Here is a 24462-nt window from a genome sequence, read left to right as displayed (position 1 = left end):
TTATTAGGCCTTGACTTCCAGGGGAGGAATATGGTGGACTGAACATCTTCTGTCAGCAGGCTGCAAAGGAGACAACTCCTAGGGGCCGGTGGGGCATTCCCATTCAAATGGTGTATGGACTGTGTCATGTGATCAATTATGTGGGAAGGGGCTTACCTGGGCCCCAACATTATTTTGTTCATCTTGGCACGCCTGGCAGGTTGCCAGCAGAAACAGGGAAATAACCTCTGACACTCTGAAAAAGCCATTTTCTAAACTGAGAGACTGAGAAGCTGTCAACTCCTGGGAACCCAGATGGGGGTGAGCGACTTAAAGCGCAGGAATAAACATTGTGCCCAAAAGCCATGTAACAGCACTGAAGGGCAAAGGGTCTGCAAAAGCCTCCATTTCTCTAATTATCTTTGAGAAGTTTATAATTTACAACTGAGGACTCAGCTACATTCATAAAGATAAAGTGCTTTATATGTGTTATAACACTGTGACACCACATGGCGCTGTGGAGTCCCATCTTTTGCCAACAAGATTTCCCTGCATGAAGTTTACAACAAGTTTAACTGAATCGCCTTTTTGATGTGTCTAGATCCTGCCTGAGAGAGGTTTCTCTGTCTGCCGGTTGAAATTTACAACTGTTGTATGAGCTACTTTCTGGCTTTAAGAAAAGTTTATCATTAAAGGGCTGAAGCCAGAACAAAAAGCATGCTCCGTTTGAACCAAGTAAGTTTTAAACGATCAAGGGTGTTTTGAATGCTAATAGTTTTTATTTTCTTTAAATTTGTTTTCTCAGTGAAAGTGTTGCCTTGAAATCAAAACTAATGTTGCTACTTCTTATTTCCTTTGTGGGAACGTGGTTTGATAGCAGATAATGTTACAAAGATCTTAAGGTCATGACAGGGGGTTGAAGACAGGAGACTGTGAAGATCTTAAAGTGGAGACTGAATTGTTAATATCAAGAACATTCAGTATGGCAGATAAATTGCTGGACACTCCATTGGCTGTTGGTGTCCTTCAGCAATTGTCTGATGAGTAAATAAAAGTGATTAGAGCTGAGATTGATGAAATGGTGAATGAAAGCAGACCAGAGAAGGATGAAATGGAAAGTGGCATTAAAGAAGACACAGGGACTTCAGAGAAAAATATGGATGAAGGATTGTCAGAACAGGAGGGTGAAATGGATGCAAAAGATGGTGAAATGGAGAAGTCCTCCATACAGGTATTTGAAACAGCCAAATGGTTGAGTTGAGATGTTGGAGGAGTGGAATGAAGCCATGGATGGATAGATGAAAAGACATCCTGAGCTGGCTGAGATAGAGTTGAGAGAGAGAGAAAGGACTCTGTTTACAACTTGGAATGAATTCAGAGGAAAGAGCTATCAAACCTTTAGTGTTTTCCTTGGAAAAAGAATGGAAGAAGCATAAATGGAAAAGGAATTAAAAAAAAAATCAAGATGGAACACCACAGCACATACAACAGGAAATGGGAACGGAAGATATGGAACTAGGTGCGAATTAAGAAATGCATAATAAGTAAAGAACTATGGAATAGTTAATATACTGTATAATCACAGCAGAAAGAATCTTGTGTGGACTAAGACAGAAAGACTTATTATTGTTTAATACGTTGAAGTTACTGGAGATAAAGTTGATATGTTTGATTAGAGAAAAATTATTGCTTACATTTATTATTATTAATAATAATTAGAGAACCCCTTTTGAACTTTTTGTGGAAAAAACCCAAAATGAATTAATCTATTTGGATTGGAAGATTGGGAAAATATTGTCTAACAGAAAGTAGATCAGTTGGGTGTCATTCTAGAGTGAATATTTTGAATAATTTATTTTTATATAACTGATGGAAAATCAGAAGTCCTTTTTATTTTTGTTCTTCTCTTTTTTCCTCTTTTTAAGTTTTCCTTTGGTGTTTTCTTTTCTCTTTTTGTTTTTATTTAGATTAGCTTCTTTTATCCTACTGTATTATGAAAGAGCTTTAACTGGCCTAACTGCAGATTGGAATGGGCCCTTCTTCCTTTAGGCCAATTGATTAAAGTTGTGTCAAATTGAGACCATACTATTTCAAAAGACCAAGGGGACAACCACCTATGTGATGGATGAACAATCTAAAACTATGTTGATGCAAGAAGCAAACAACAGAGAACAACAGAAAGAACTTGAAGAGGCATATATCTAAAGATGGATGTGAGACACTTCAAAAGAAAGAAGAAAAGTATGTGTGAAACTAATGCCATTGCATCTCTTCCTTACAAGGGAAATTGTGAGCAATTTTTAAAAAGTTGAACCTTATTTTAAACCAGGCTATTGAGAAGCCTGCAATAGAATTGCTTTGGGGATGGAGGGCAGTTGTGATCCAGCGATCCATCATCGCCATTTCCATTCCAAGAGACCATCTGGTCAGGAAAGGTCTGTTTTTGCATTCAGGCAAGAGCGGCTCACAGACCCAAGTCCGGATCATCCTTGCGCCTGCAGTAATCTCTTGGTGAAGCATTCCTTTCCTCTTCCTCCTCAGCTTCTAAGCGTGGGGATTTTATCTTGCATGAATAAAGATGATAAACTTGCACCTTTTTTAGTCTGCAAGGTTTTTCTTCTTCCTCCCCCCCCCCCTTCCTGCCCCCGTGTCCAGCTGCCTTTTATTCTCCACTTTCTGTCTCTTCACGTGTGGGTGTTTCTTTTTTCTTGTCTGAAGATTTTTCTAGATTCCCACTTTGAAGATGACATCTAAGGCTGCATCTGGTCTAAAGTCTGCATTATGAGAATTCATGTAAACTCCAGTTTCCATTAGAAATTGAGGTCCAGGCCCTTCAAAGTGTGGCTAACATAATAAGTACAGGAGGCATCTAAGACAATCATTATTTCCTTAACACCACCGCTGTTTTTACAGCTTTTGAGTCCTGCCGATGGAGGCTCTGGTTATGTAGCTTGCTAACGTTTGCCTATGATGTACTAATAAACAGAACAGTGGTGATCAGAGGCAAACCTCTTGGCGAAGTGAGTTTGTTTATTAAGCAGCGCCACCTGCGGGTGATACATGGTTGCTGCAATGTGGAGCTGTGCTCACCGAAGGAAGAAAGGTACATTTTTGGGTGCCAAGACTGAATTTTACAGAATAGGATAGATGCCTCTACCCCAAGACAGGGCGGGGTGTGTGTGTGTGTGTGTGTGTGTGTGTGTGTGTGTGTTAGTGTGTCGAGTAGACAACAGTTACAGCTGCTACATCAGAGCTATGGCTACCTAGCATTGCAGCACACAGTTAAACAAGGGCACTTGCTCTTTCAGGAAGCAGTAATGGCCATGATCTTTAAGAGAGGATTGGACAAATTCATGGAGAAGGTTATCAATAATGACTAGCCACAATGTCCATCCTCTGCCACCACAAGCAGAGGCACTAATGCTTCTGGAAACCAGTTTCTGGAAACCACAAGAGGAGAGAGTGCTCTTGCGCTCAACTCCTGCTTGCTGGTTTCTCCCTGGCTGGGCACTGTGAGGCAGGATGCTGGTAAACATACTTAAGAATGTTTTTAAATATTGGCTTCAGTGCTGAGCCGGCCTTAATCTGGGAAAAGTGGAACTCAGGTGGGCCACAGGCTCCCTGCCCCAACATTAACTGATAAAATACTGCAGTGGGTGGTAGTGTGTCCATTTGTTGCCCTTTTCAGGGTTAATGCTGAGACTGCCCTCAGCTAGCAGCCTTCATAGGTAATGTTCTGATGGGGGAAGAGAGGGGCAATGAGTATTTCCCACCATGTAAAGACACACTTGGATCTTCCCCACAAGGGGGCCCTTCTGCCCTGAACACCCTTTCTTCACACAAATCCCACCCAATGAGAGCCAGCGTGGTATGGTGGTTACAGTGCTAAACTAGGACCTGAGAGACCAAGCTTCAAATCCCCGCCTTGGGTCAATCACTCATTCTCAGCCTAACCTACCTCACATGGGTGTTGTGAGGATAAAATGGGTAAGAGAACTATGTAAGCTGCCTTAAGCTTCTTGGAGGAAAGATGGATAGAAATTAAATACAAAATAAAATAAAATAATTGTCACAACAAGAGCATTTGGTTCATAGTAACAACTCTTAGCATTCAGACCAGTTTTTCCCCTAAGTGGACAGTACCGCTTTGCTTGTGGGGCTGTGGGATTACATAGGTAAAGGTAAAGGGACCCCTGACCTTAGGTCCAGTCGTGGCTGACTCTGGGGTTGCGGCGCTCATCTTGCTTTATTGGCAGAGGGAGCAGGCGTACAGCTTCTGGGTCATGGGGCCAGCATGACTAAGTCGCTTCTGGTGAACCAGAGCAGCGCACAGAAACGCCGTTTACCTTCCCGCCGGAGCAGTACGTGCTTTCGAACTGCTAGGTGGGCAGGAGCAGGGAACGAGCAATGGAAGCTCACCCCGTCGTGGGGATTCAAACCGCCGACCTTCTGATCGGCAAGTCCTAGGCTCTGTGGTTTAACCCACAGCGCCACCCACATCCCTGTGGGATTACACAGGGGGTACTAAAAGGCAAGAGAGTGTGCTGGAGGTGCAAATGACTATCAGACATTGAAAAGCTGGCATTACTGGATGAAGTTAATCAGTTTTGTTGAATTAATTAAACCAAACACTTTAAATTGAATTTTTAATAAATGTGCAATTAATTGTTACTGGTGTGAATTATATTGTGCTATTATTGTCCTTAGCGAGCTGTGCAAATCACTGTTTTTGAATAATGCTTTCTATAGGATAGGGTAAGGGAGCACATGTTTTAGACAATGCTTTAGTGACCCTTGCAACAGCCTAGTTAAGGCAAGCTAGTACTGTATTGGGGAGAGAGAGAAAGAGAGAGAAGCAGATCCACTGGCAGATGGTTTATTTGTTCCTCTAACCCTCAGTTTTTGTCACCGGGGTTGGGAGGACAGACATAGCCCCATGAAGAAAACTCTACAGTAATTCCCTAGTGCAAAATGTCAGACTTGTGAATAGAAAATAGCAGGTGGGGGCAAGGAATTACTTCTATAGCACTGCTAAACAGCCAATGGAGCTAAAGGTGGAACATCCTATCCATTTCAGGTTCTGATCATCCCAACTTACGTTAGCTCAACACTTTTCCAGTTCTGTTGCAAAAAAAATTTTTAGAAAGCCCTTATGAGACTTTGCCTGCCTTTTAAGGCACATTTCTGTTGTTGTTGTTGTTGTCATTATCATCATCATCATTATTAATTATTATCATTATTATCATTGTCATCGTCATCGTCATCATCTTACCTGCCCTCCCAGAGGAGCCCAGGGAACCACACACATTAATAATAACACCATCGAAAACATTTTAGTTAAAGGTAAAGGGACCCCTGACCATTAGGTCCAGTCGCGGATGACTCTGGGGCTGCGGCGCTCATCTCGCTTTATTGGCCGAGGGAGCCGGCATACAGCTTCTGGGCAGGATGACTAAGCTGCTTCTGGTGAACCAGAGCAGCGCACGGAAACGCCGTTTACCTTCCCGCCAGACCGGTACCTATTTATCTTCTTGCGTTTTGAAATGCTTTCAAACTGCTAGGTTGGCAGGAGCAGGGACCAAGCAATGGGCGCTCACCCCGTCACGGGGATTCGAACCACCAACCTTCTGATCGGCAAGTCCTAGGCTCTGTGGTTTAACCCACAGCGCCACCCGCGTCCCCGAAAACATTCTAAAACCAACTAAAAACAACCACATTCACTCAACCAGTGATTTCAGAGTTTCCAGGAAGCTTCCTCATAAAAAGCAGAGCATTCCACAAACAGGGAACCAACAGGGGAGACCCTGCCATGGGTCTAAGACCACTGGGCAGTGCCCCCCCACAAGGCCTCACCAAGAGAAAGCGGAGTCTGAGATGATTGACATATATATGATTTTGCAATGATTTCCCCGAATATAATGCACTCTTTTATTTCCTTTTCATGAATTATATGCATTTTTCAGGTACACTTTCCCCTAATATATACATTTTGCTGCAGGAGAACTCCATCGCAAAATTACCCCCCGTCACCAGGAGACTCGAAGAGGGCCGGTCAACGGGTGGATAAATAGAACTTTAGGAGAAGAGGAAATTAATCTGATTTTTCGTTCCTGTTTGGACTTGTGTGTATAGAAAGAAAAATGAAAGAAAAATGTAGAGGGATTTTCCATCCTCCCCCACCCCCCAATAATAAAAAAGAGAAAGTAGCTCTCTGCAGGGCCCCTACAGCTTGTGAAAAATTAAAGTCGACGGATTCAAACTGTCCTATTTCCACATCAAACGAGGAGAGGCACTGTGCGCTTCCCAACTTATCTTCAAACGCCCAGCACCCTCGAAAGTTTCTTGAAAAAAAGAGAAAAAGAGCGAGAGGGAGAGAGAGAGACAGGAAAAGGAAAGAGTCTCCAGCTCCCCCAAGTGCTGTGCCCGTTACCGTAGCCGCTGTCTCTCTCTCTCCTAATTATACCCCTGTGAGTTTATTAATCAACTTGTAAATTATTTAGAGAGCCATGCGTGCGCGTCTTCAGCTAGTACAAACACACGTGTGAGAAGAGGCGCTTGGAAAAAAACCAGCGGAGGGTCCCCCAAAGGATGCTCCGGCAATGTTGCAGGCTGCTTGCAGGATGGCTGGCTGGCTGGTGTGTGTGTTTGAAAAAATAAGAAATAAAACCGAGCTTATCTCCTCAGATAGAAAGATTTACCTAGCCTTTCAACTGAGAAATTATTTGCAACTTACGGATAGCAAACGATCCGCTACCACCCCCCAACTCTCCTTCATAAGAAGAGAAAGAAGGCTCTATTGTCAATCTTTTAAGCTGCCACTTTAGAGATAAGAATGTTAATTTCACTGTCAAAAATAAATAAATATGAGGGTGGGGAAGAAAAGCTGTGATCTTGGGGCCACCATGACATCCAAACTTGCAAAAAATGAAAAGAGAGAATAAAGTAAATCATTGGGGAGTGAGGGGGGGGGGCGGAAACATCCCAGTTTATTCATTTTTTCTACAAGAAAAGTTAATGTTGTTATAGTAAATACTGGGGTTTTTTTGTTAGTAATAGCAGAAATTAGGAGATTCCCAAATCCCCCTTCTTCTACTCCTCCCTGTTCTCCCTCCGCCCAGCCAATGAAGCAAGAAGAGAAAGCCACTGGGATGGATTCAAATATTACTATTTTATAAATGGAGAGTAGCAGAGGTGGGGAAGACACCAACACAGAGGGCTTGTGCCTAGCTCAATGGGGGTTGAGACAAAAAATGGGGGGAGACCTTATCTTTCTTTTCGTTGCTTTTGTTTTGTCTATTAAATTTGTATACCACCCTTTCTCATCTCTCTTGTCAGACTAAAAGTTGTTCTGACCATAAGTGAATAGCACCAATCAAGAGCATGCCAAGGCCCTAGCCTGTCCACGAGCTCCAGTGATGGGGAGCAACTGGAGAAAAGAGGGTGAATAGACCCCAGATCGGTTCTGAATAGACATCAGGCTGGGAAACCTCACAATTAGTGAGGCAAACTCTGGCCCTCCAGGCCTTCTCTGGCCTTTGGGAGCCTCCTTCATGCCCCCTTTCCCCCAGCCTACACCCCTCACCAGCCGCACTTTGCACCTTCCTTGGATGCATTTGTCTGACTGGGGTGTGTCCTTGGAACTCTGCTCTTGTCTCTTGCTTTCCTGGAAGGGGGACAGTGAGAGGCACGATAGGTAAGCAAGTAGCCTCTCTTGCAAAGGTAAAATCTAACATTTGTTGTTCTGTCTACTTTTGCTTCTGGCTCTGCTCGCCACTTGCATATGGCCCCTGAAAAGCTGGCTAAAGGGGAATGCAGCCTTCAGGCTGAGAAAGGTTTACCTACACCTGGGGGAGCAACCTGGAGGAGCCTGTGATCTTAACAATCAGGAAAAAAAGGTGTAGGGAAAATTCTTAAGAGTGGAAGAGGAGTAACAGAAGAAGGGGCACTGAAGTTAGGAGTACTACAGACTAATATGACTTAAAAAAAAAAAAGGTTCACCAAGTAGCCTCTCTCTCTTTCATTTCCCCCAAGGTCTTCTGCAAAACCACTAATGAATTCTTGTTAGTATTTACTCATGCAAATTCATGCTTTGTTATCTTGAGGAGGAGTGGATTAGCAAAATGATCAGACTTATTATTTGTCTTGCAGCATAAATATTGGCTAGGATGCATCCCTTCATTCTGCTAAGATATGCCCCACTTAAGCCATAAAGCCACACAGATGCAAAAAAATATCAGAACAAACTTGGAGAAAAACAACTCTGGGATACTTATTGGTCATGTGGGCAGAAGATAAAGCTCCAATGGGTGTCCTTAGGATTTGTTATGACCACATTACAGTATCTTTGCCTAGTAGAGAACCCTAACATTTAAACCATGGGAATGGCCAGGATCCAAAGGACTATTTAAAATATCATCTCTCCCCACACACCTGGCCATTTACCCAACTAATCACTGTGCTCTGCAGGTGAGGGCCTCTGCAGATGTACCAACTTATCAGGAGGTCTGTTGGGCTTTTAGTGTTATGGCACCTACTCTTTGGAATGCCCTCCCTTTAAATATCAGGTCCCGTCTCTGTTGTCTTTTCAGCACCTCTTGAATACATCCCTCTTTCAACAAGCATTTCAAAGTTGAGATCTTTCCCAGTCTTCATCTGCATTGGAATTGTTTTTCAGATGTTTTGATTGTTTTATTACTTGTGTATTTGCTGCCCTGGGCTCATAGATGAGGAGAAGGAGGAGGAAGAGGAGGATCTACCCAGTCATCCTCTGGATAAGAGATGCTGAGAATTAGCAGGGAAAGTCTATTGCCTTAAGCTCTTGCATGTGTGCTTCCCTTTAGGATGGGGCAAGGTAGGTTACTGTGTCAGTGGGACACCATAGTGGGACACAGTAATGACCTTTGAGGAGCACAGTTTTATGGAGATTAGTTTTTGTTATATCTTATACATTTCTGATACTATTTTACTTTTATTTTAAATTCTGAAGAATTTTATCATTTTTGAAGTAACTGATACAATGGAATTTTTTCACAAATTGAAAATATTTAAGGAAAACACACAGTGGAAAAAGAGGATGTCAAGGAAAGTGAGAGTACCACCAAGTCTGTAAAAGAAGATGGTACTGTGCCTGACATGAATTACAGTGACCCTCCTAACTGGTCTAACTATTGCAGTGATAATTTGTGACAGCTTATAATACAACATGGACCACAGCAGGTTGTATCACATGATTTCACCAAAGAGTAAAAGAAAAAAGAAAAAAAAGAAAAATTTCTCTCCTTTACACTACAAGAGAAGAATAGCAAATGGTGAAGAAGTATCAATTGAGGTTGATATATTCAGCCTCAAAATATGGTGTGTGTAAGTTGTTCGGCAAAAATATCGTGCACTACCTCTACAAGAAACAGGTTCAAAAGACTGGAAGAACATTGAATACTACTACTACTACTACTACTACTACTACTACTACTACTACTACTAATAATAATAATAATAATAATTTATTTGTATCCCGCCCATCTGGCTGGGTTTCCCCAGCCACTCTGGGCGGCTTCCATAGAAACCAAAAATACTGTCTTCACATGAGAGGAATACTGACCATTTAGAAAACTATCAGACCTGGAAATAACTTGAATTGCACTTATCTAAAGGAAAAACATTGGTGATATTAACATGAAGAAAATTAGACAAGAAGAACATTATTGAGGGCAAATCTTGGAACATTTGATTGCTTTGGTCAGAGTTCTTGGCATACAAAACGTGGCATTCCATGGTACAACTAAAAAGTTGTATGGTGCTAGTTGCAGAGTGGAAATATTTTGAAGTTTGTAGAATATCTAGCCCTTTTTGATCCCATCATGAATGAACATTTGCACAGAGTTAAAGATCAAGAAACAATGGTTCACTACCTAGGAAAAGATATCCAAAATGAGCTTATACAGCTTCTAGTAGGTACTATAAAGCAGGGAGGGGAGCACATGAAAACGCAGCCCAATACTATTCAATTATTTTGGACTGCAAACCTGATGTTAGTCATATTGTACAAATGACAGTGATTGTATGTTTTGTTGATGTAATCAAACCATCAGATAATGAGATATCTGAGCCTTAGGTTATAAAAAGAGAACATTTCTCAGGATTTGTTCCACTAAAGGAGACTACAGGTGCCTTTATGACAGAAACTCTTTTGGACAGCTTGAGCAAATGGGATTACCAAGTAAGAATCCGTATTGTCAATGTGCAGCAATGTGAAAGGCAAAGAAAATGGCACACAAAAGAGAGTCCTGGACATAAACCCATGTGCCTTTTTTGTGCCCTGCAATGCACACTCTTTAAACTTGGTTGTCAGTGATGCCACTGTTGTCTGAAAGCAATTCAGTTTCCTCAGTTTAGATCAACAGATCTATAATTATTTCTATGCATCGACTCAGCGTTGGCAAATTCTAACTAACCATGTATCAGACTTAGGTATAACTGTTAAGCTGCTGAGCGAAAGAAGATGGGAGAGTCAGATTGATGCTTTGAAACCACTGAGATATAATCTTAGAAGTATATATGATGCTTTAATAGAGATCTTTGATGACACAAGCCTAAAAGGTTTATCTGGAAATGCTTCCCGAATTGAAGCTAAGGCCCTTGCTGATGCAATTTGTAAGTTCAGGTTTGTGCTGTGAACTTACAGCAATATCTCAAAGACTTCCAAAGTCGATACCACCACAAGGAGTACTTCTCTTCATACTACAACAAAAACACCTGGATAATGTGCCTAATGGTTCTGTTGCTCCAAGGATCCTTCTCACACTTCCAGTTTCTCAAAGCTCAAACTTATAAAAACTTACACTTAATGTTGCAAAAGTGATTAGTTGGCTTGGCAACTATATTAACTGGACGTGCCCAAGCATCAGCCCTTGACCAGAAGGAATTGGTGGCAAAATTTGCACACAAAGTGAGATTTTGATGTGCCTGAAATTGAAACTTTTAAGAGATTCATTTTGAGCTTCGTAATTCACAAGATTATTCAAAACGATTTGTATGCTAAAACACTTTCTTTTGTATTTGAGAAAGATAATCAAAGATTGTTGTACTACTTATTCCTGCAATTTTAAACAAATTTAGCAGTTTCAAGTTTTGTGCTTTCCCTTTTTTCCTACAAGAATCTGTTTTTGAAAATCGAAGTTAGCAATTTGGGGGGGGGGGTGCATGTGTGCACATAGCTAGCCTTGCCTGGGGTGCAAAATAGCCTGGCACTGGCACTGGGAAACAGGGAGGCTGGACAAGATAGCCCTTGCATCCTGATCTAGCAAGGACATAAGAGGAGCCTGGCTGCCGTATCATGCCAAAGGAGGACCCATCCAGCCAAATAGCTTGTTCTCACAGCAGCCAAACTGATGCCCCAATGAGAAGCCAGAAAGCAGGACCTGAGCGTGACAGCAACATTCTCCAGCAATGGTTATTCAGGGGCCATGCTGTCTCCAACAGTGAAGGGAGAATACAGTGAAGGGAGAATAGGAGAATACATGTGCTTTAAATGTATGGTGTGTATGCAGCCACACATGCAACAAATGCAAGCCTTTCTCCTTACCCTTGTGTGATTCAGCCACCACTGATGGATAATACCAGAGTGAGGGGAAATGCCACTCTGTGTGCACAGCACACAGGCATCGCAGCCTCCTCCATGGCCCCCTACAGTAGGCAAAACTCTCCCTTGTGTATATCTTAGCTTTCGTGTATTGATGAGCATTTTATTCGATGTTGATGGTATTACTGTTACAGTGGTACCTCTAGTTACGAACTTAATTCATTCCGGAGGTCCGTTCTTAACCTGAAACTGTTCTTAACTAGAGGTGTGCTTTTGCTAATGGGGCCTCTTGCTGCTGCCGCTGTGCCACCAGCACACGATTTCTGTTCTCATCCTGGGGCAAAGTTCTCAACTCAAGGTAACTCTTCCAGGTTAGCAGAGTTTGTAACCTGAAGCGTTTGTAACCTGAGGTACCACTGTACTATTATTACTACCATCACCAGTGGGCATTTCAAGAAAAGGTTGCTAGGAGGAGTGTTCTTGTCACAGCTCCAGCCAGCTGGCAATGACACTTTTCAGCAAACTCTATTCCATTTGCTCTCCAGTTTTCTTGCCCCTCACCCGATTGATAGTCAGCCAACATTCTATGTTTGCTGAGCATGCTCAGTTCTCATTGGCTGTTTCAAATTCTCTCAGGGTCCCCACAACCCCCAAAAATTGTTTATTTGTTTATTTCTGAAAACTTTGGGATTCCTCCAACCCTGCTTATTATTCACTCCCTCATGTGCAGACGGTACTTCTTTGGCGTACCTATGGATCCACTCTGAGAGAACAGAGTTCCCTATTATTTGATGACTGGTGATGGTACTCAATAAGCCACGTGTAGATGTCATGGATGGACAAATCAGTCCATTTCACTTTCTCTCAGATTCTCATTGTTCCAATCTTAAGTTTGGTGCTCCACATATCCATATCAGTTTGCAATATTTTTTTAAAAATATTTTTCCTCATGAAAACTCAACAGCATTTTAGTGCTAATCTCTCCTAATATACACATTTCAAGTATAATTTTGACTAATCTTACTGCATAATAAAATTGTAAGATGTTATCACTCTGTTTTCATTAGCTGCTTTCTGAGGTTCTAAAGGCAGGAGTGGGGTGGGGTGGCTCTGAGAAAACAGTGTGACAATTGAGCAGGGGAGAGAGAGGGCAGGTTAATATGGGAGTTTTAGTCCTCTGGTGATGGGTGGGAGGCAAAGAGAAGGAATTCGGAAGGATAGATAGGGGAGCAAAGTGGACATCTGTGGGGAGAATGGTAGCAGGGCTGGCAAATGAAGCAAGCGGGGCACAGCTCCTAGTATACATATATTTTTGAAAAGCGTTTCCCCCAAATATAACTAATTTTTTGCACATCATTTTTACAAGTACTGTCATGGATGCTTTTCTCTAGCAAGAGCATTTTTGCGCACACAACTTGACTACAGAACCACACAGTAGAATTTAGGGGTACAAGGGTTTCAGAGGACAGCTGGGTTTCAGTTAGCACATTATTTCAGAAAGGGTAAACTAAGTAAATTCGCAAACAGAACCAAATTTCTTCCCCTGCCTTATGAGATGCACCCTCAGCTCCAATCATGCCACAAAGATGCCCCCCTCCAAACCCCAAGATTATGCATCTGTTGTCCGTCCGTCCGCCAACTTCCCTGCCTCCCCACAGATTTGTAAGCACTGCATGGGAAGTGCAGAAATGTGACCTTACCTGGCCAACCACTGTCAAAATACGGCTTAATGAGTTCTCCAAGTTTTGTCTCGTCGGCTACAGCTTCCTTTAGCAATTGCCCACAGCAAACTGAGAGGAACGAGGAACAAAAAAGACATAAGGTTAATTTTTAAAAAGGAAGTAAGAAAGCAAAAGTAGAGGGGAGGGGAAAGGTGGATTGTGGGGAGGGCAGAGAGAGAAAGAAATGGCAAGGAAGCTGCATATTGGAAAAAGGGCACTGAATAAAATAAAAGACATGGGGGCTTGAGCTGGTTTCTCCATCTCACCTCTCTCTCTCTCTCTCTCTCTCTCTCTCTCACACACACACACACACACACACACACACACACACCTCTTTTTGCCCTAGCCAAACAAAAGCTGGAAAAAATATAGGATAATAAAGAATACATTTGGCTGGGAACATTTCTATTTTAAAAGAAAAATATACTAATCAAAATATAGAATGGAAAACAGCAAGTCAAGGGAGAGTCTATGGGTTGCTGACTGGTTATAAACTTATAATTACTGGAGGAGGAAGTTACAGCTTCCAAATTTTTCTGCTGGAGGTGCTGAGGAGCTCCTGGCTTCCTCATGTGGAAAGCTGACCCAAAGGGCTTTCGGCTGCCAGTGCCAGAACGCTGGTAGCTGGAAAGGATTCAAGAGGTCCTTCTAATTCAGTGCCCCAAGAGCAAACAAATAGGAAGAATGTAAGGAGTGCACAGTGGCTGGATTAGGCCTAAGGGCCATCTGGTCCAGTTCTCACAGTGCTTGATGGCTGCCCAATTATGGGGCAGGAGCACAACAGCAGCACTCTTCCCACTTGTGCTTCCCAACAGCTGTTATTCAGAGCAACTGGCATCCCAGCAGCTGGTACAGAACTTTGATAGTGCCTTTTACTCATCTGGATGGAGGACAGAGGAGTGTGGGAGAGTGTGTGAAACTAGCCTACTATGCAGGCGGTGGCCACTTTAGGCACGTCCAATTCATGCGTGATCACTAACGGGAGGGTTCTGCTCAACTCAGAAAGTGCAGAATGGGAGCAGGTCAAGGTGGAGTGGACACAAGGCGGGGGGGGGTGCTTATGCACACTCTGTTGGTGCGTGCAGGGGCCAGGAACGGAACCCCCGTGTTGCCACCTATACAACAGTAACATTTTATTCATTGTTCCACCCTCTTCTGCCTCTGGTCCCATTCACCACAGGCAGGTGCCCTCTGGGAGGTTGCCCAAAGCAATGCCTTGCCATGACCTTCGCGAGTGCCATCAGTGGGGGAGGAACGTGTCACACACCATGCCACTCACTCTCATGTTCCTTGGGGAGTGGGACTCATGCACTCTGGCCAGCCCCAAGGGGTGGCAGCAGCAGCCCAGCCCCATTGGGGTTTTGTTTATGCTGCAGCTCCCCATGCGGCTGAGCGTTTCTGGGAGATAAAAAAATGTGCTGGTACTACATAAGTAATGCCAGGAAAAAAGCATTGCCCAGAAGGGAATGCAACCTTCAGGCTGCTAAACATTCCTCACCTTTTCTCTAAGGATATAAACATGGAAACTTTAAATGTATATATATATAAACGTACATACGTCAGTGCTGTCTTGTTAAAGTTACAAGAGTTTCTATTGCCTAGTGGCCTTTTATCAGGGGATTTTTGCTTTTGATCTGGGGTGGTTTGGAGAAATATTACATCTTCAGCAATGGACAGAGAAAGAGACAGCCTGAGACCACTGAGGATTTAAGACAGAGAAGGTAACAAACCATTGATGATGCCATATTTCCGAGAAAGTAACGATGCTTGCATGCTTTTCCCAGAGCCTGGCGGTCCACAAAGGAGAATCCGGGGTGAAAACGGGGCAAGTGTTCGAGGAGGAGCTTGGACATGGGTGAAGACTGACAAACAATAGAAGTGGTGGAAAGTTAGGATATTCAAAGCGTATCCAAAGGTAATCACAGAGGAATAGCAGTGGGTAGTACTGTCCCCCCCACCTTCTGAAATCTGCTTGTTTTGCTTTGCCTAACAGTAGGACCCTTGCACCTTGCAGGTTAAGGAGACTTGCTGTTGGTTTCATGCCGGGGAGGGGGGCTACCCAAATATTAGAACCAACCCTACTCACAGCGGAGGGAAACAGTCCATTTGCACATAATTTATTCCCAAATAAATATCAGCTAACCAGAGACAGCTCTAAGCTGTTCTTCCCAGCCCAGCATATCTGCAGCAGAAACATAACAGGCCAAGCAGCCTGCTTACAAATGATGCTTAATTTGCAGTAAATAACCAAGTTAATTAGGAGTAATGATCCCCCAGACAGTCTCCACATCTAATTATTCTTTTTAAAAAATCTGGCTGCTTGATGCATCAACTGGAAGAAAAAGATGGGGGGAGATGATCTGGAGAGGATTTTTTTTCCATTCCAATTTTCAATTTATTTCACTGCATTATTAATTAATAATAATTAATATTCAGCCTGCATACATATATTTACAATTCAAGGCATGAATTGTTTATGAACGATGATGTGAACTTTTAAATGTAATTAAGTAATTTAGAGGTAATTAATTTTGTAAATTCCGGATATAAACCTCCAACTTGTTTACCTCAAAGTGTGGCGCTTGTGATTAGAAGGAAAGGCCCTTTTTTCAAATGAAAATATTAGCTGGGTGATAAAAACAAGCCACTGAAAGACTGTTGGGAAAGGGGACAATTAAAAAGCAAAAGAGAAAGAAGAAGAAATGTGCTTTGTGGCTGTCAATTTCTCAATTTTCCCTACGGAGAGCTCAAATGAAAGGAATCATTTATATACAAAGTCATGATAGCAAACCAAAGAAATGAGGGTACATCACAAATATGTTTGTGTTGAGATGAGGGTTTGTTTCATGAATTGTTCCACTCCAAAACAGGGCTTTTAGGCTATTTCATCTTAGAAGATCTGGGGAGTGGAATTTTCAAAGTGGGAAAGAAATGATGCTCACCCTCTGAAAAAGATGGACCTGAAACTGACCCTGTTGACAAAACCACATAATCTAACAGCTGTCCATCTCTTCCTACCCTGTGCAAAAACATCTGCGCATGGCTGGTCAGCGTTGATCAACTTCATGCAACTCCCAAAGGACTGAAGAATCCCTGGGTAGTCTTGATGGTATTTCAATATCCGCCTTGCGGTCTCCACTTCAGATATGCCATGCGGCACCTTCAGGCGCTGCTGTATGTAGTCCTCAGTTGGCCAATCAAAAGTTGTATGGTACACCTCTGGAAATGGGTTGGCAGAAAAGATTCACTTGAACAGAGACTGGGCTGTATCCGCGCCATACATTCAAAGCATAATTAAAAGCATATGACTTCTTTCTCCCTGTCTAATGAAGCATCCTGGAACTGTAATTAATCCCCTCATGGGTAACTTGGAACAGGCTCATAAATGTGGCTGCCCCTGTTCTGTGGAACAACATTGCTGTTGAGACACTGGTGGAGGAAGAGGAGTGCGGGGGGAGTGCATCGCCCCCGGCAGCGCGATCCCGGCAGGGTGCCATTGTGGCTGTCCCCCCATGCTGGGCGCCCCACCCCCAGGACGCGGCCACCCCCCCAGGATGGCATGTAACGCCCCCAGGACACGTGCCAGCCCTGCCCCCACCTGCTCTCTGCCCCCCCCAGTGCCAGAGCATGAAGCTCCGCCACTGTGTTGAGATACAACAGGCACCCACAGGCTGCACTTTCCAGAAACAAATTAAGACATTTTTGTTCCATGAGCTTTCCTAGCTGGATGCAAAGGATCTTTTATCAGAAGTGTTCACTCCCTAGCGATTTAGTCTTGTTTCAAATGTATTTGCTGTTTTGGTGCTTTTAACTGTTAATTATCTTTTGTGTAAATTGGCTTGAAACAGTGGTTTAGGAGATGATTAATAAATCTGTGGTGATGGTGGTGATGATGATATCCTAATCTACTGTATCCCCTGAGCTAAAGATTCCATTGCCCCTGCCACCTTTATCCTGCCATTCTCAGCCACCACTTCCCCATTTCTGTTAGCAAGAAAACAAAAACAACGCCACACCTCCTGTAGAAATATCCACTCTTTTCCCAAGATTCCTCTCAATCAGCACAATATCTGGAGCGAAAAGCACCACTAGGAAGGAAGAAAGGAAAAAGAATTGCAAATACAACTGACGTTAATTTGGCTTTCTGGAAGCCTGATTAAAACAACAACAACAATTAAAAGTATGCATTCCAGATGTGCAGAGAGGACTTTAAAACATATAGTTCTGTATATGTGTGTGTTCCTTTTTCTCCAGGTATCAGGGAAGTTCCTAGATCTGGTGCCAACCTGGTGCCCTCTAGATGTTTTGGACTATAGGTGCTATTAGTCCCAGTCACCATGAAGGCTGGCAGGTTGTGAAAAGCTATGCTGGACTTACAATCACACTAATTTGCATGAGGCAAATTCCTCCAGGGAATTATTTCACACAATCCTTATTGCAAGGTTGGGGAACCTCCTGCCTGCAGGTCAAACCTGGCCCAACAGGCTGTTTTTCTGAAACCACACCCATCTGACTCACACCTGATGCCATATGTGAATAGGAATATAAGGTGGGTGGAGATGCAGCTGCTGAAAACAGAATTGGAGCTGGTTTGCAGGGAGTTCAACCCAGTTTTGTGCACTATCTTCCCCCATCCCAGCAGGGCAATTTTGACATGTGAGTGGGACACCACACCTGTCAGTCACCTCGTGTCAATATGACATCAGATGATTGACTCGTAAGTAGTCAAAGTTGGCCAAAATTCCTCTGTCTTAATTTCAATGGCGCAGGGGCAGAGATTTCTGGGGATAAGGTGCTGTGATTTTCCTCCCCATTACAGTACTGTGCCAGGAGAAGAGGAACCTCTCCTTCCAGCTGTTCTGGTTCTCCATCAGAATCAGAACTCAAAGTATCACCGTGTTGAAAGTTTTTATATTTATGAAGTCAGTATAGAGTCTCAAAATTGGTCTACAGGTTTCATATTGGTAAGGCACAGCAGAGACCTACAATGCATGACTAGGCTGAAGTGAAGACGTTGAAGTAGAATTTGACAGCCCCTCCCATGTGCTCTCCTTTTGAAGGTATCTATCTCTCAAGCTCTCGGGCCCTCCCCACAGTTTGGACTTCTCCGGTCCCCAAATTCTTACCCCCAATCTACAAAGATCCTCCCCCTGGTCAGCCTCCTCTAGCTTTCCTCATCATCATCATAATCTGACCACTCTCTCTAAGATGCCTCCATAGGACTCATGATACTAGCTCTGGGCTGTGTTGGGGCACAAAATTGGGGTCATGAAAGTTGCCTGAGGCTTAGTAGACCTGGGCAGTGGTTTAGCCACCACTGCTCTAGGCAGTAATGGAATCAATGGAAATGCAGTGGCTACTCCCACCCACACGAATCATTTGTTCTTCTGATTTGGGCAGTGAAAGTTTTTCCTGGCTCTGACTCCTGGCTTGATTCTCTAGCTGCGACTCCTGGATTGACTCCTGGCTCCAGAATGAGGCCTGTACTCATCAGCACTGATGTTGACCCCTTTATAGTATTGGGTATTAGGAAATGCCCAGCTTCACCAGTCATGGGTGCTCTTCTGCCCCATGATATTCACAGAACCTATTGTTATGTCTATACTACTTTCTCTACCTCATTTCTGTCAATGAGGCTTACAAGTTTAAAACACTAAAGAAATAAATTATGTATCCTGTAAGAAGCCCTGGGGCAAGGGGGTAGGGCAGTCTGTTGTGTTTGACCTGATGTTCTCTTGCCTCTTCCTCATTCTCTTTCTCAAATGGAAGAGAGAGATTAGAAAGTCAGAAAGAATTTGTAAAAACACAATGGAACTAAACATGTTCTTACCAACGTGCTTGGGAATGATGCCCATTCCCAGCAGCTCCCGGGCAAGTTCTCGACTTTGGGGAATAGCCTCCATAATCCAGCCCTGGTGAAATAAGACATATAACAGCTGATCATTGAAATGAAGCACATATTGGGTCGCGCTGCTGGGGAGTCATGGAAGGAAAGGTCTCTGGTTTGTGACTGCTGGATAGGGATGCGGGAGATACTTGATTCAGTTCATACTTCATCTGCACCTCCTGAAATAATACACCAACCAAAACAGAACCATCCTTCTCATAATTTTGCAGTGCATGTTTCTCCAGCAAACTGGTGTGTAAAAAATGCATTATATTCATGAAAATAACATACAGAGATGCATTCTCTTAGGAGAAATAGCTTTGCAGAAATGCAGTATATTGAGGAAAAATGCATACACAAATGTGCATGTTTGGAGAAACTTGCATTAAAATGCTGCTGAATTTTCATGAGACCTTCTTTAAAAATTGCAGACCAACATACTTATTTTATTTATTGCATAAAACTTATGCACCTCGTAAAAGGCGGGGGGGGGGGGGATACCTCAAAGTGGTTTACAGCCCAATGTGGAGAACCAAAGACTGCAAAACGAGAAACAGAGAGAAACAAAAATCAACATCCTCATCCATCCCTAGTTTCAAGCCTCTGAGCGACTTTTCCCAGTACAAGGCCTATTGAAGCAGAATGCTTGTTTTATAGGAACAGAGATAGAGATATAAAGATAGAGATAGATACCCTTGCAACTCTTAAACCATTTTTATCTGCACATATCTTTATTGAAATATTTTTTTAAAATGGGAAGAGAAGGAGAAGTCTAGGTATTTTTGAAATATTCAGGAGGATGTGAACTCATACAGCCAACTTTTTAAAAGCTAAACCAATCTAAAGAGGACAAAGGGGGAAAGATATGTGCATGTCCATCCCCCAAATTATACAGGAAAATGTGCTGTAATGGAAGCCTCCAAACCCCCAGAGCTAACGAAGCAGGCAAGCTAAAGAGATCTATATATGAAAAGGGCTGTTTGCTCCCTAAAGTCCTTGTTATAACCAGCTAAGTGCTGGACTGAAGATCTTTTTTATGATTATGTAAAACAAGACGAAACAGAAAACAAAAAAAAACAGGAAAAAAACCACAAATACTTATGAATCTGTACTGGTCTGACTGAGGCTGAAAGGAGATGTAGTCCAAAACATCTGGAGGGCACCTGGTTGTCAAAAGCTGGTTTACGCAATACAGTGGTACCTCGGGTTAAGAACTTAATTCGTTCTGGAGGTCCATTCTTAACCTGAAGCTGTTCTTAACCTGGGGTACCACTTTAGCTAATGGGGCCTCCCGCTGCTGCTGCGGTGCCACTGCACAATTTCTATTCTCATCCTGAAGCAAAGTTCTTAACCCAAGGTACTATTTCTGGGTTAGCGGAGTCTGTAACCTGAAGCATCTGTAACCCGAGGTACCACTGTACCAGACTGGAAGCCAAACTGAACCTGAGCCAAATACTGAACCAAACCTCTCTCCCTGCACCTCCCTGAATCGGAAACCAACTGGAATCACTATTTGAAAGCCAACGAAATCAATCTTGAATTGCTAATTGAACATGGACAAAGACACAACTTGGGTGTGGAGAGGGAAGAATGGTTGGCATTTCAAAACAAATCGTAACAACTCACTAGAAGAATGATGTCTCTCAAAGAGAACCAAATCAGTCCTGGAGGTTTGCAGGCTTACTGAATGCTTGCGTACTGAACCTTTACAGTAGTACCTTTGGATACGAACAGGTTCCATTCCGGAGCCCCGTTCGCATCCTGAAGTAAATGTAACACGCGACTGCATGTCTGCGCATGTGCGGGTCGTGTTTTGCTGCTTTCGCGCATGCACGTGCCATCATTTTGAGCATCTGTGCATACGCGAGCGGCAAAACCTGGAAGTAACGCGCTCTGTTACTTGTGGGTCGCTGCAGAGCGCAACCTGAAAATATTCATCCCGAAGCTACTTCAACCCGAGGTATGACTGTACTAGCTTGAGGGAGGACAATTCAAATTGTAGCCGAGCACAAATCTAAGCTGAACCAAATCCTTCAGTGGCTTGACGCCTGACTATGTGGCACCAGTGTCAGCTGGAGCTGGGCAGCTGTTGGTAGGGTGGTCAGTCATACATTTCCAAAAAAAGAGGATATGCATCACGAAAAGGACAAAAGAGGGGTTTAATTGACATAACATTTTAATTTATATGTATCAATGCACTTTTAGAAATAATGTTTTAAATAGAAACACAATACATCAAGCTGCAGTGGAGGCAGACACCAGCTGACTTGTGTGCCTACTAACCAAGTAAGCCCAACTGCTGATAAGCTCTTACGTGCCATTTTTATGGCTCCTTGACCAGACTTGGGGACTGGATAGCTCTCAAACAGAGGCCTTCTTCAAAGGATCAGCTCTTCACAGCAATAGATGGTCCTCTGTAAACTAGGACATGTGGCTACAATAGTGCTGGGTGCCACAAGTAGTGCCCCCATGCTTACAGGTGACAGCACCACCACTTACCTGGGTCACTAACACACATGCAGCCTTACCTGGTGGTGCTAATATGCTTCTTACTAGAATGAGCCTCAATTTTTACTTTCCTATAATTCAGGGGTCACCAACATGATGCCCACAGGCACCACTATCTCCATCAATACCTCCTATGGTGACTGCAAAAGATCTCTTGGGGGAAAATCCAAACTGTGTTTGAATGGGTGTCTGCTGCTAAAATGCAATGCTACAGAAAAGGAGTAGTGATGAACATCTGTGGGATTGCTGGGGGGGGGGCGCACCAGTGGTTATATACCAAGGACCCACTTATGCCTGACAAGCCAGCCCCATTCAACTCCCAGAAACACAGCTCACTTCCATAGCAACACTGAGCAGTGGGGAGGATGGCATTTCAGACTGCTAAATCTGGCCAAAATTTTCCCTCTGCTTGGTGACTTGACCCTGCTGTTGCATTACTACCAGGAAATTTTCAGAGGAATATGGGAGAAAATTGTGTGTGGGTGCACATGTACCATGAAATATATATTTAATATTGCATTAAGCCATTGATAATTACCAGTTCCTGCCTTAACTTGAATCTGTAATCAATAGGGGACCCCAAAAGCTGCAGAACTGTTAAAGGGAAACATGAGGAAGAGACCAAAACATTCTAATTACTGGAAAACACAACTGTCTGCTGGCAACTCCCTAATTAGCCCAGTTTTACTAACATGCTATGCCACGAATTTCTTCAGGAAATGGGAAAACAGTCTTGAGGCAAGGGTATCGTGGAAACCGTCCACTGTCACCACTGCACCTCCCAGCATCGTGTCTGCAACCAAAACAGCACCTACATTAAGGAAGTCCTAGTATCTGAAAGAGGTGGGGGAGAAGAATGGTCCATATCCTATATGGCTGAGAGGCGGTGGTGACTGTTGCCCATTGGAATTGGCAGGGCAGAAGGCAGGGAGGTCAAAGAGCAGGTTTAGCCACAGCAAAAGACAGATGAAGCCAAAGCCAATGACAAGCAGAACCAACTAGATGAGGGAAAATAGTATCAAGCAATCTAAAATGGCTGTTTATAAGACTGCATAGATGAATCACAGTTCAGTGACAGAGCACATTCTCTGCAAGTAGGGATGGATGGATGTTTCCAGTCTGCATCCATTTCCTTGTGTGATAATTTGTAAAAGTTCTCTCCTGCTTCCACATTAATATGTGTTTTTTAAAAAATCTGTGTGAAGATTTCATGTTTATTTTTTTTTTATATATATAAATATTTTATTGAAGTTTTTAAGTTACAATATAATAAACAAACCAAGTTATAACAAACCGTAACATACTTTCTTATCTTCTTGTGACCTCCTCACATCTCCCGCCCCTACCTTCCATGTTAAAAAAATTTAGTCCAGCAAATTATCACCTTACTTCCATCCTTACTGTCTAACTATCAATTAAATTTAACCAAATGTTTATCCAAATGTTTTTTCTTACATTTTAACCTATCTTCCTACTTCGCTTCATCTATTTTAATGGTGCCAGATTGTTTATAATCAAGCATCCTGCTTAGCATTCATACAGTTTACAATGTTTTTGCAAGTAAATCTTAAATTTTTTCCAATCTTCTTCTACCGTCTCCTCTCCCAGATCTCGGATTCTGCCGGTCATCTCGGCCAATTGCATATAGTCCATCAGTTGCATCTGCCATTCTTCCAGTGTGGGTAGATCTTGTGTTTTCCAGTGCTTCGCGAGAAGTATCCTTGCTGCTGTTGTTGCATACATAAAGAATGTTCGGTCCTTCTTTACCACCCCTTGGCCCACCATACCCAGAAGAAAGGCCTCTGGTTTCTTAGAGAAGGTATACTTAAATACCTTTTTCAGTTCATTGTATATCTTTTCCCAGAAAGCCTTCACTTTAGGGCAGGTCCACCAGAGGTGAAAGAATGTTCCTTCATTTTCTTTGCATTTCCAACACTTATTATCAGACAAGTGGTATATTTTTGCAATTTTGACTGGGGTCATGTACCATCTATATATCATTTTCATTACATTTTCTTTTAAAGCATTACAAGCAGTGAAATTCAACCCAGTATTCCACAGCCTTTCCCAGTCGTCAAACATGATATTATGCCCAATGTCCTGTGCCCACTTTATCATAGCTGATTTTACCGTTTCATCTTGTGTGTTCCATTTTAACAGCAAGTTATACATTCTTGAAAGTACCTTGGTCTTAGGCTCTAACAATTCCGTTTCCAACTTCGATTTCTCCACCTGGAACCCTAACTTTTTATCAAGTTTAAAAACTTCCTTAATCTGAGCGTAATGTAACCAATCTCGCACTTTATCTCTCATTTTCTCCATACTCTGCAAGAAGATTTCATGTTTAAATACATATATTTTACTGCACTTTCTCACAGAATACAAATTTATAAACCTACTTCATTGGAAAAAAAATTTAATCAGGGAGTCAAACCATTAATTTTGTTTTACTTTTTGGTTCAGCCACGACTGAAGGTGTCCCAGTTTGGTTCTGGTTCAAGATAAAAAATGTTCAGCCTGTGCAATCAAATTGGTTCAGCTCCAGTTCACTAGAGATTATCTTTGTAGTGTTTGATTTCAACTGTACAAGCACAAGCACACAAGCATCTGTAGTAGATTAAGAAATAAATCAAAGTAATTTTAAGGAAGGAGGAAATGATTTAGTAAATAAACACTGAACAATTACTGTGATTAATTGACTTTAAGGTTTTCAATTGAGTTTTTCTTCCTCTTTCATAATACTAGAACTTGTGGATATTCAATGGAGTGGAATGGTGGAAGATTCAGGA

At 42.7% G+C, this 24462-nt stretch overlaps 1 protein-coding gene across 6 annotated transcripts in view; it reads right to left on the bottom strand.

Moving 5' to 3' along the window:
* The window catches only part of AK8 (adenylate kinase 8), a 98468-nt gene that overhangs the window by 36358 nt on the left and 37648 nt on the right, over positions 1-24462 (bottom strand). For 5 of the 6 annotated variants that reach the window (XM_028716017.2, XM_028716015.2, XM_028716013.2 and 2 more), the window contains 5 exons: positions 19109-19190; positions 17295-17366; positions 16297-16497; positions 15009-15140; positions 13258-13347 (listed from right to left, as the gene is read on the bottom strand). In XM_028716017.2, the coding sequence (XP_028571850.1) occupies positions 13258-13347; positions 15009-15140; positions 16297-16497; positions 17295-17366; positions 19109-19190 (577 nt within the window). The remainder of the gene's footprint in view (positions 1-13257; positions 13348-15008; positions 15141-16296; positions 16498-17294; positions 17367-19108; positions 19191-24462) is intronic. The other variant, XM_028716014.2, reaches the window with a different exon arrangement.

This window comes from Podarcis muralis, chromosome Z, assembly GCF_964188315.1.
Source record: "Podarcis muralis chromosome Z, rPodMur119.hap1.1, whole genome shotgun sequence".
NCBI lineage: Eukaryota > Metazoa > Chordata > Lepidosauria > Squamata > Lacertidae > Podarcis > Podarcis muralis.
The sequence above is the reverse complement of the archived record's forward strand: the minus strand, read 5'-3'. Positions and strand labels throughout refer to the sequence as shown.